Genomic DNA, 13,081 nt, shown 5'->3' with positions numbered 1-13,081 from the left:
TTTACAGGTGTGTGTTTACATACACATATCATATGTATGTATATGTAAAAACACATACATTTTTTCTTCTTATTCAATATACGGTATTTTACAATGTATAATACACTACACTTAAGTTCTCCTCTAGGTGTGTCAGGCACTTAAGACTTGTAACTTAGAAGTATGAATGTATTACCTTCCTCTTTTGGTACACTCTTCTTCGGAAGACCCCACGCATGTACAACAGATGCAGCATTTGACTCATTTTTCTGAGCTGCCAATGCCTTCTGACCGCTATCGTTTTTCATCAATAAAAAGTCTTCTTCTATAGATGATATATCCCAGTCATCTTCATCTACTTCTGTGAACTAAGGAGAAAAAAAATGCATTTTTTCCTCTGTCGCATCAAGTTCTGCTGAGATCAGGTTCTTCCATAAACCCAGCAATGTGAAACTGTTGAAGAAAAATGCACTGGTGCACAGCCTTCATGCCATCTGTCACCAGTTTTAACATCCACATATTTCAATTATATATGTAAATACATTAAATACAGATATGAATTTGTTACTATAGTTCCAAGGCTAAAAGATTGCCTTTTTTTTTTTTTTTTTTAATAATCAGGAACTGCAAAAGTTAAAGGGCCAGTTCCGTAACTGGCAGAAACCTATGTTTTCTGGCATAATACGTTCTAACTCTTAAAAAAGGGTCTTCTTTTCTGGAATATTAGTTGTTCCAGTGAGATGGAAAATCCTTTTAACTTTAGAAGGGATATTACTTACATGAAAATAAAGATGATACACGTTATCATGCAAGGTGGCAGTTTAGTTTGCTATATAAGTATTCTGTATTCACACTAAAATTTAATACTGCATTTTAAATCTAAAATTCATTTATGTAATGGGAAAATTAAATAATAAATTTAAAAACCTGGTGCTCAAAGCTAAAATATATATTCCTCCAAAGACTCACTATCAATATGCGCAAGTATGACCACTTTTAATTAAGTGGTGGATTTGCATGAGTTCACAAGATGATTATCAAATCAAACAGATAACCCGAAGGCAGCAAGTCCATGGCCAATCTTATCACATCAGCCCGAGAACTAAATTTTTTCATTCATCTTCTGAAAGAAGAGCTGCAGCATTTCCCTATTTGCCAGTCAGTTGTGGTTCAAAGGAATCTAGCTTACAGAGCTTACCCATGGAAAGATAAAGATGGTTTCTCACAAAGTTAAAAACCTTATTTCACCAGAGCCTCTGAATGTTACAATAACGTATAGAATGTGCTTCCACTGCACAGAAGAAACATTCTGATGCAATTGGAAAACAATGTAAGTTATGTATATACCAGAGAAAAATCCACAAACATGACCATGTAGTGTGTCTCCAAAGAAGAGACTGGAGTAAAAGTTATTTTGCAACATAATTCAGTGTTTAACATTCATAACTGTTGCAAACTGCTTTTCAAAAACTGACAGATCTGCTTGCTGTGCTGTATTATTAACATACCAGGATTCAACATTTTGCCATTTTAAATTATTTGCATTTTAAGGGTGTGTCAGTGAGAAAGTCAGTCTCATATACTCAGAAATGCTGGAGGAAGTTTCCTCAAACTTTCACTCAGCCTCAACTGGTTTTTAAACGTATAAAATACAGAGAAAAAATAGCAACTTCACACAGAATTCAGTTTTGATCAAGTGCAAAATACACGGCTCCAATTAAAACTGCCAGGCAATTTTATTAACTCAAACTTACTCCAAAGAAATACCATAACCCATACAGTATCTGGTACAGGTGAATTCAGATAACACAGCTTCAGATAAGCACAGAAGTAGTGTTCTCTGAAATGTTCCCAAAGTAACTTCTGTAAAACACGAACTTTATAAAACATGTCAATAGCTGTCTTAGGTCTTATGGTACCGTGGGTTTTGAGAATGACCATTAGCACTTATTAGTACTTAAGTCACCCTAAGCTAATAAAAAACACAGATCTTGAGAGAAATCATGTCAGTGGCATTTTCTGCCCACCCCCCTTTTTTCTTTGGGGGGGGGGGAGCACCTTTGAAAATTCCAACTAAAATTGAAATAATTAACCCAAACTATATGCCTGCAATTAAACATACAAATACCTACATGAAGACATTCACCTTTGTATATAATTAGTAAAGAATACAAGATGGAGTGTTGTTCTGTAAAGATTACAGAAGCAAAGTAGCAATCCCTGCCCGGGGTTCATAAACTCATCTCAAACTCATCATGTGCACACTGCAACATGCCACTGTGTATTCTCTATATTCTAAACAAATTACAACAAAAATGTATTCCACATCTTTAACACACAGCTTTTAAGTCTTGTTTTGTGACAGCTCTTTGCTCTTGAAGCCCAGATGTCTTAATGCAGTGGCCAACCAGCTATAGATCTTTATTGAACGTAACATCCCCTAAATGTAACTGTGACTACTTCACAATCTCAAATCATCTGGCTTTGCAGAGAATTAGAAAGTAACACCAGGCCCCAAATTACATTGCAATAGTCATGTCTGATTTGATAATTTTGATTTCAGTGTGACTTGCAGCTCTGACGCAATCAATGGACAATTTAGGTATCACCAGTGGCAACTAAAAGCACCCCACCATTATGGCTCAAGTTCAGACTGTCACCCTTTTCTGGAAACTGAAATAGATGTGTCCCTATACCTAGGAGGAGTGATAAATTTCCGATTTCATTGTTAGTCAGGAAGCCCTAACACATCGGTTTTGTTATGGATAACAGGGTTTTCAGTAATTATTATTTGTTTATTAAATAAACAGATTTTCTTGAATGTCAGAACTAGTATCTGACCATCTACTTCAACCTACTAACGTACTGAAGTAAGCAGCACTACCTGCTGTTGACTTCTGATTTAGAGTAACTCTTGTTCTTACTAAAAAATAGTTCAGGTAAAAATCAATATGCACCAAAACGGCTTACCAATTATAAAACTCGACACTGAGAGGAAGACTGGGGCTTTAGTAAAGCCTGAGGGGTAGAGAATAAGTTGTGTTAGTATTCTGATCGAGAACACATGCTCTACTCAACGGACAGTTACCAGTGATAGATTGGATGTAGTCTGAGAACAGTATATGATTATAACTAGATGCAGCAGAACAAATTTCCACCCTCATAAGTGGAATTTGTTCCCTCATTAAAATGCATTTAAGAGTTCCATACCAGACAGAGCTCAAGAATTAAAAATACTCAAAAATATTAGCTTAGCAAATTCATGTTTTCCTCCATCAAAATAAGACACTAGGAAAGTAAAGAAGGTGTGTCACTCTGGCGCTGAAACAGGAGATAAAGTGATATCAGTTATTCCCAAACTTTTGGATCACTATAGGTAGCCAGAATAGCCGTGGTATAAGCTAGTAAGGGGTGTGGATGATGAGGTCACATGCCACAGCTCACTCTCTAGCATTCCAATATGTAACAGTGAAGATACCCCAAAAATTTAGATCCAACTCCAAAACTGCCTTTGAGACTTAAGTTCTTCACTGCATCAAAATGGTTTCAGCATGAAATAAAAGGCAACAGATCTCATTCAAGTACTAGGTACCTAGTTCAATTACTTAATAATGACCATACCTTCTGTTCTTGCACCTCTTCTTTCTTAATAAATGCTTGTGCGACATTAACCCCTCCAGCTGGTTTGCTTTTATTTCCATGGTTAGAAAGACTCTTTCCAACTTGTTCAGTCAGTTTTTGAATAACAGTTCCTAGAAGTTCGTAAAAAAATTATATAGATTGACAATTTTCATTCACAAGGCAAGCATGGCAATTGTTCTTGAGGCTTTATTGTAAACTCCCTGAATATATTGCACAAAACAGAAGGCTGAGAAAGGCTGTTTCAGACAGAAGTCTCTCTAAGGCAGAGATTGTCTCTTTTTCTGCATGCAGTCATACAACTTGATACTTACCTAATTTTAACTGACATCCCTAAGTACTATAATAATATAAATACACTACCAAGATAAGAGATTGCATACAAACACACATACACAAGACTAGATACCCTGCTTTTGTTATGATATTTCTAACACAGAAATATCAGCAAAAGCAAAATCGTGCACAGTCTGTTAAAACATGCATATACAAAAGTAGTGAAAAAAACCTTTTGAGGATTTGGCAGGTGTTTCAATTTCTTCAATTTCACTTTCCTCTGCCCCATCCATATCACTTTTGTCAGAAGCCATCTGAAAAGCGTTGCCTTTGCTGGTTGATGATTTTGACTGCTTTTCCAACAATTCTGATGATATGTACAACTGTTTAATATCATCTTCATCTTCTTCTTCCTCTGAACTGAATGGTGGAGTTCTACGCAAAAAGACATACATCCTGAGGACTTACTGGGTTTCAGTGACTGCACTGACATATGCATATTTAAGCTTTCTTATATTTTCCTTTCCTGTGCATTTTTCTTGTGAAATAAAAAAACACAACCAAAAACAGGAACTGCCATAAACTCTATCAATAAAACCATTCAGAAAGAAATTCTGCTGCTAAGTAAACTCGAAAAGTTATCACAATGGATCTCTCAATATGAGATATAAGAGAGCTCTTAGACATGATTATTTCCGCCTATGTAACTATCTTTACAAAACCAACACACCAACATATAAAAAAACTTGCCAAGCAAACAATAGACTTTCATGGGAGAGCAAAGTTCAGGGCCATGGAACTTGCACCACAGAAAGTCTGTCTGGGTATTCTCTTTGATGAAAATAATTTAGGAATTTTCCGTAACACACTCTCAAGTTAGAATAACTGTTGAGTTGTTAATTAGATGTTAACAGCCAGACCCAACCTACTTCTGTCTTGATGAGTTTAGAATTATATCTCAAATGGTACCGAGAAAAAAAAAAAAGCAGAAAATTAAAAATAATGTGCCTGATGAGACCTGGAATAATGCGTTTAATTCTGATCATAGTAAGAAAATAAAGTAAGTAAAACAAACTGAAAAGGTAAAGTCACCAAAATCTTTAAATGCTTCCACCTGGCTTGGAACTTAGTGATTTTTGATTTTATTGACTGTCTCTGGTTCCCAATAAAGAACATATCTGCTGAAATGAGAATATGCTATCTTTCGGGGATTATAACAATGGACTCAAATGGATTAATGCGGAGAGAGGGAGGTAAGAAGAAGTAAAGTCCAGAAAAGTATTTATAATTTGAACTTAGTAATAGCTCTTGCATTACAAGTACCAAAAATGTTTTCAAAAATCCAACAGAACAAAACATACGTGATACTAGACGTCCTTCTGGAAGATCCATTTCCAAAAAGCTTCGTGGATCTAAAAACAACAAGACAAGTTATTTCAAAACTGACAGTCAACTAAAGAAGTATTAAGTTTATGTAGAAAAAAATATGAATTGTTTCCACAATTTTTACAATATATTGGCATGAAACAGTCACATCAGTTCCAAAAAAACAAACCCACAGGGGATTGTTAACCTGAGGTATGAGGACTATGAGAATAGCATCTCTTACTTTGGTGTAGATGTATTCTCAGTGATGGCTGTTCTTTGTTCAGCTGGGCGGACAGATGTTGAAGACCGTTTTACTGGTTTTTGTGGTACGGCAGATGAAGAAATTCCCAATTGATTGAACTTCTGTTTACCTATAAGAGAAGTTATCCACCTCATTATTAGAGGCAATGATTGGCATCTTTTATATTAACATCTGATTTCTTTCTAAAATTAAATGTGTTTCTGCTGTAGATTATGGTTTTACAGAATAAAGGAAAAAAGTATATTTTTTTTTCTGCAGAACAGTTCACAGTTACCATATATCTTTCCGATGTGGGAGATAAAATTTCTGCAATTAAATACCTTTATTAGTATTAATTATTAATAACCCTTTAAAGGAAATTGTTTAGTTGGCTTTAACTACACAGAATAGTTATGTGAAAAATTATGAAAGCAGCTAGACCCAAATGTTTCTAAATAAAACCTTCAGTACCATAGTAATAAAACTGAAATAAAGAAATTAATTAACCTTCTGGAGGAAGATGAGGACTGGCAACAGTTCTATTGCATGATGATTTCTCTTCAATCCTAAAGCTGACTTGGCGTTCAAGATATTCTCGAATTTGTTGCATGTCAGGCTCTTGCTTCCGTTTGTGTTCTCTAGCAGATTCAACAGCACGCAAAATTTTATTTAAACGATCACTTGGGATACCACGAACACCCTAAAGAAAGAAACCATATTGTAAACACTGGCTATTGTTTCTGGGACTTATAACCTACAATCTAATACATTCTTTTAAACTTCAAATATTACAAAACCCATAGGAAAAAAAAAATCACAAAGTGAAAACATTGCTCATAGGTGTATGCAAATCATCCACAGCTGTAATTTGATGGAAATTCCCTGAGGTTAATGAATTACACTGATTTATAATGGTTAGAAATCTAGCACTTGATTTTCTAGGTGGAGGGCTGTGGTACAGAAGTGAAAGAGAATAGCAAAGAAGTGGGACAAATGTTACCCCTCTTTTAAAGAACTGAAAATAATCTCACTGCTTTAATTCCTAGGGATTCCAGCTTCTCCTCCAGGGCTTGCTCCAAAACAACTCTTAATTCTTTAGTTAAAGAAGGATCCGTCTTCAAGGCATTTATTAAATGTTGGTTACTTCTACCTGTTTTATGATCACCTTTCTCATTTTCTGAAATAAGAATGGAAAAATGCATTTAAAAGACATCTGAAAAATCCACAGTACCTAAGACAGTTAAAAACTGCATTGAGGTTTGTTTTTTTGTTTGTTTGTTTTTTTACAAACACCATAGACATACAAGTGCACTTTTTGTCTACATGGAGTTTGCATTCTTTTTAAAAAAGGGAGATAGCTTATAGAAGTCAGCTCACTTGGAAACTGTAACTCAGCATCTAATCTAGTACTCGCCATTGTGTCTTGTTTTTTCTTGTTACAGAACCACTGTAAATATACATTTGAATATTTAACAACAAAGATCTTAACTTTTAGAACTGTTCTTTGGAACCTCTGATAAAGAAAGACTGTCTTCTGATAACCAAGTCCTCTAAAAGTGGTATCTCAAATCAGAGCTAAACTTCAGCAGGAATTAGAACAGGAAAAGAGCAAACTTGTTCTCAAGAAGAGTTTCAAGCAACATGATAAACTGATAAAAAAAACGCCTACTGAGCTCAAATCTCTGGAAAGTTGTAATGCGTTTCAGAAATCTTGGTAAAAACAAACTGTAGTCTGAGGCAGACAGTTTCATCGAATACAAAACTGATACTACTTATCTTTAAAACTCTTTCAAGGACAAAGTTCAGTTTTCTTCTACGCAGATCTACGACATCATACACGCTAAAGAGCGGACGAAGAACTTTCTACTTCTTTCCCGTACGTTAAGTGCCAGTAATGACATGAACTCTTGCACAAGACATAAGGAATCACCAAGACAGATTCTTATCCTAAATTAAAGACTGGTATTAAAGCTAAGCCGAAGTATTACAGAGTCATCCAGGAGAGTTAAGAAGCAAAACACATCCACTTGGAACCTGCCTGTAAAATGTCTCTGGCAAGAGGGAAATTTTACTGAGTAACACTTACACACCACTGGGGCCATGGTACCTCCTTCTGTCTGGCAGTGGTCAGCAAAGACTAAAAGCATACACAGAGGTGGATACAACATCCCAGCATGCTGTGAACTGCACTCCCAACTTTCCCCCCTGAAATAAAAGGTAAATCTTGGGCAAGAGTTTCTCTCTTTCCAGTATGCATCACAGGGCAGTGGAGTCCTTTGCCAACCCATGGACATGGATATAACTGAAGGAATAATCCCATATTATGACTTTCAAATGTTTTCTTTCAAAACAAACGTACCAGTTTTCCTTTTACTTAAAAAGCTGTCCCGTTTAGTTTTCATTTTTCTTTAAGGAAAAGATAACCATCCAGAAGAGGACTCAAAAAAAACCTCAACATACACAAATAACTTATCTAGGTTGTTTTGAGGAAGATGCTTCCGAGGGGTTCTGGAGAGAACTCTGGGAAGTTACAACTGAACGAGTCCAGCTACCACGCTGAGAGATCTCTATCGAAGAGGACAGTATCTGGCTGAAATCTTATCTGGCCTTGGGAACAATACGGACAACTCATTACCTGACAGAGGTGGGATTAAAAGTCATTTAAGTGAAGAGCTGAGTCCTGGGAGAGGTAAACTACTGGTCAGTGCAGAAAGGTAGGACTACCAGACTACTGCCGATCAGGAGACGGTGATGTCCTGATCCATTACGCAGCATGAAATCCTCCCAGAAAACCTGGCATGAGACATCTCACATTTTAAGGGGAAGACTCCAAAGGAGCTTACATCTTGTCCCTCTCCAATGTTAATCCTTACAATAAAGCAGATCCATCTAAAATCATTTTTTAATTCATAATCACTTCATACTAATATGGGTAACAAGACTATCCAGCATTAACCTAATTAATGACAGTATTAATTCTTGCTAATTAACTTAAGCCAAATCCTCTTTGCAGGAGCCAAGAGCTCTATTTAAGGAACTGCTTTCTTACTGATTTTTGTTTAAACCAACCAACCAACACTACCAGAGTTGACAACTCTGGAGACAAGGGACCTTAAGTGTGGTCTGCTGCCTCAGCTATCCAATGAAACAATCTGCCGAGTCAAGACTTTTCACACTCTCCCTTATAGATGGCTGTCACTGAAAGCAAAACAAAAAAATCTTGGTCCATCCTTCCAGACTGCATTCTTTCTTTCTTTCGCACTGCAGGCCATGCCTTTAGGCGCAGCAGAGGAATCAAAGACAATCCATCAAGAGAGAAGGTGGCAAGCGAGAGAAATAGCAGAAAGAACGGCAAAAATGTAAGCAGTCCTTACTTCAGATAGTCAGTGGGTTTTCCCTGGGGAAATTTCTCACTTAAGGCATAGATGTATTCACTTTCAAAACAGCATTATTCTTTCAAAATATGAATTCACTGGCTATAAGGTTCAAGACTGATATTTATTTTTATGCACAGCGTAGATTATTATGCTATTCAGTTATTAGGTTTTTCGAGTACTGTGAGCTTCCTCCAGCAGACGACCACGCATGATGAACCAACACTTTTTGTTCTGTCCCTGTAAATATGGCCTTGTCCAAGTTTTCCTCAGATGAAGCAGAGGACCAGCTGCCAACGTTGGGTTGGTAGCTATCAGCATGGGGCAATGGTTACCAACACTGGGCACAACCCTGGCCAGAGCTGTGGCTGCTCAGAGGTAGGCATAACTCAGATTACTTGCAAAAGTATCTTTGGTTCACCTATAAAAGTTGGCAGCTTCAGCCTCCACTTCACCACAAACTTCCTTCCTCTAGCTGAGCTGTTTACCTGCTTATGCCAAGCATGAAAAAGAAGTGAGCATACATTACAAGAGCACCAGATTATACCAAAGAATTTCCTAGTAAGGGGGTATTCCTCATCAATCATTTGTGTCCTGCTTATCTCAGGTGCCCCAGGACATACAGAATATGCCTGCATTAAAGAGTTAAGTCAGATCTCCACAAAAACATATCAAACTTGGATAAGGAAATCATAATATTTACAAGCACCAATGGCAAAAGGAAATTGACACATGCAAGGAATGTTCCCACCCAAACCAGATAAGCATATTCAAGTACAATGAAAAATACTGAACACATCAAATAATATTCACATTTTTATTTTCAAGAAAAACACGTAGCTACGTTTCATTCTGAATCAACCATTACCTTTTTCCTCTTCTGAAAGCTCCTCTATGGGCTCCAGCATGTGTACCAAGGGGGCCTGCTCTAACAACAAGAACAGGAACACCAGACAAACAGGACAGAAGAAAGTCAAGGTCCAGAGAGGGGAAAGTAAGGCAAAAAACACACCGATGTCAATTTTCCTGACTGCTGACAGCCTGCTGAACAATCACAAGCCCAATGCACCATGACTCTCCACAGTTGTAAGTGCTGCCTTGATGGAAAACGTTTGTAGAGGTGGTCCTAATACAATAATTGCTTTGGGATTGGTTCAGTTGCCTAAATGTCGCTGTCTTGCTTTACCTCAGATATATCAGCTTTACTGCACAGGGCTAGCTGATGTGTCACAGAGCTATCGAAAACCCATGCCCTCCTGGAATGGTGTCCAGAGGCCAGGTGGGGTGGTTTTAAGCATCTACAAAGACAAGACCACCTAGGATTAAGTAAATTAATAGTCATCCATTTGTCATAAGACTCATTTTCATTTCTAAATGCATTTTTAAAATATTGTTTATGTGCAATTTGATACTAAAAGTTTGCAAAGGGCAAGTGAAATAGATGGATATAGAAATCCTCAAAAAATACACATCAAAAAATGCATTAACTCATTAATCCAGAGAATTAGTAGCGAGTCCGTATGTGCAAGACAGAGAAAATTTACCTATGTATATATAAAGATAAAATTTCCAGCAGAATCTATTAAATGTTCAATGACTTCAAAATAGTGCAATTCAGTATTATCATGAGCTTTAAAGCTATTTTGAAACACCCTCTGCTGAAGAAAGCTTCCTAAACACATTGAAATTATTATTCTTTATGCTGTCAGAAAAAATGGTTTTACACAAGTGAAGCCAGAGTATACTTTTAGAATTTTGCAGACTTCAAATATCGGGGAATACATGAAAATGCTTTTAATAAATTAAAATTAATAAAAAGTTAAGGTTTTAAAAATGTTAACATTCATCTTCTTTATATAAATTTATTTCAATCAAAACTAGAACTTGAGCTTCTTCTAGGGTTTATAATAAAAACAGAGAAATGTGTGAACTATACTTTCAGCATTCAACTACTGGCAGTATAGGAGAAAACAATTTATTGGCCAATATTTTGGGCCAACATATATTTGCCTCAGCCTTCACAAGAATCCTTTGGCACTCTCAGTGGCTGTTATGCTGTATTGGTGGAATGGGAAGAAGTGGCATTACTGTCAAGATGTCTGCTCTTCAGCACATCTTGTACAACTGGGTGTACGTGTGAATGCAGTGGGATGGGTTATGACAGCGAAATGAGCACTTGGAGCTAAATGACATAACGTCATATCTCCAATATTCCCCATCTGAATGGGGACTACAGAGTGTGCTGTAAACCCTTCAGTACGGTAGCTGCTCTCTCCATGATTTCTGTACATGCGGTTATATTCTTAGAAAAGACCCTCAACTGCTTTTCCAAGTAGGTTACAAGACTTGAGATTTGCTCCCATACAATTTGCACTGAATAAGTTCTAAAAGATGCTGTACCTGTCACATGATGCTAACAAGATGCTATTGTCAGTATATGTTATGGAAGCAGTTTAAAGCAAACCCCTGAGAGATGGATTGACAAACAGGTTTCCAGTCTTTCAGTCTGTAAGGCCGTAATTTTAACAGTGGTCAGAGCATTAGTGGGCCTTGGAAGATGATCCTCCATGCTACTGATCTCCTAGAGCTGTTCCTCATGCACTGCTGCCCTGCACCAAGTAGCAATGTCCAAAGCAATGCTCAGGAATGGTTTGGGAACATTTCAAAAAGTCTGCAGTGCCTCTGTTTTGGAGGAAAGAGCTTGAAGGGATACTCTGGTGGGATTTAATTCAGTTGCATGAGCACAAGCCTCAGAGTTTGTTGGCTGGACCTATTACACACCTAGTTGCTATGTAATTGGATTTAATCTATACTCATTTTCTCTGTACTTTACTCAAATTCAATCTCCTTAAAGGAGGCGACTCATCCCACCACAAGACCTTGTCAGGTAAAAAGGAAAAGCCCAGTTCCCAGAACTCAGACCTGAAAATAACCTGCTGAACTGGAATAAAGGTATATATTCATCTTCCTCAGTATACTAGAAACATAGGAAGTTAAAACCAGCAAAAGAAGAGTTGCAAGAGCAAAACCAAAAGTGTATTACTGCTATGTGTAATATTGTTGTGCACTGCACGATGGCAGAGGAGATCAAATCCTAAGACATGGGGGGAGTGGAACATCTGGAAACACCAACTTTTCCAGTGAAAGCACGCCTTTCTTTTTACTGTATATATATTCTGTGAGATGTTTATTAAACATCGTCTTGGAATCCAACATAACAAACAGCAGCTTGGTTCACCACTCCCTGGGCTTACAGAAAGGTGTAGGGATGACCCCCTGAGGAGCCACACTCGGTAAGTTTACCAGGGATGTGCTTCTTCTAGCAGCCTGATCACACTGATCTGACCTCAGCTCTTACCTTAGCACACATCCTTGAAATCAGCAGCATGTAAGTATGAGCCAGCTCATTGTTAGGAATCATTTAAGTCGGACAATCCACCTAAACCTCAAGTTAGCAGTTTGCTAACTTCAAATCTAAAAATATCCCACGGATGCAAACCCCAAACCTAACTACCCTGAGTTATGATAACCTTCTCTAGTTCATCAGACCTTTCTGCTCAAAATCTCACCGGGCCGCAATCCAACATTAGCCTTAAAAAAGTAACCATTGCAACTTTTGAATTAAGTAGAGCCAGTTACTTTCCTGTCAGTTATCAGTCCTAAATCTAGTTCAGCCGATGCTAGCAGACGTTGTTCTACGACAACATATTTGGCATCAGACCTTGCTGGCCAGGACCTCACTAATAACTTTAGTCCCAGCCTGAGCGTTGAGCTTAGACTACCACCTTCCCTTTTGGGCTGGTACCTAGACTTGCTCCTAGCCACCTCTCAGTTCCCCTCTCCACATGAACACAGCTAATGAACACCCAGACTGCGTCTGTGCCTCACTGGAAATAGGTGCCAGGAGGCTGAGGCAAGGAAGGAGGCATGTTGTGCTCCAGCAGGTAGATCACCTGCTCTGGACTACCAGGGGACTGGTAGAACTGGAGGTTACATCAGTCTTGCAGCTCAGATGCAAACTCAATTACACTTTGTTCACTGACACCTTTTGAACCCTGACTCCCAGATCCACCCCTTTCTCAACTATAAAATAGATAAATATCAACTTCATACTTCAACCTATTCAGACAGGCTCTGCTGCAGCTACGTTGCTTAATTGATCCTGCTTAACTCAACCATAACTCTTCAATGCCGACCAATGTCT

General features: G+C 37.7%; 1 protein-coding gene across 1 annotated transcript in view; it reads right to left on the bottom strand.

Annotated features, from left to right (window-relative positions):
• DZIP1 (DAZ interacting zinc finger protein 1) overlaps positions 1–13,081 on the bottom strand; it is a 35,868-nt gene that overhangs the window by 3,199 nt on the left and 19,588 nt on the right. Inside the window, exons 11-18 of the mRNA XM_048072678.2 lie at positions 9,746–9,805; positions 6,535–6,680; positions 6,011–6,203; positions 5,504–5,633; positions 5,256–5,306; positions 4,127–4,329; positions 3,601–3,731; positions 176–347 (exon numbers count right to left, since the gene is read on the bottom strand). Coding sequence (XP_047928635.2) covers positions 176–347; positions 3,601–3,731; positions 4,127–4,329; positions 5,256–5,306; positions 5,504–5,633; positions 6,011–6,203; positions 6,535–6,680; positions 9,746–9,805 — 1,086 coding nt within the window. The remainder of the gene's footprint in view (positions 1–175; positions 348–3,600; positions 3,732–4,126; positions 4,330–5,255; positions 5,307–5,503; positions 5,634–6,010; positions 6,204–6,534; positions 6,681–9,745; positions 9,806–13,081) is intronic.

The sequence above is a fragment of the Anser cygnoides genome, chromosome 1, assembly GCF_040182565.1.
Source record: "Anser cygnoides isolate HZ-2024a breed goose chromosome 1, Taihu_goose_T2T_genome, whole genome shotgun sequence".
Classification (NCBI taxonomy): Eukaryota; Metazoa; Chordata; class Aves; order Anseriformes; family Anatidae; genus Anser; species Anser cygnoides.
Note: the sequence above shows the minus strand (reverse complement) of the source record. Positions and strands in the feature narration are given on the sequence as shown.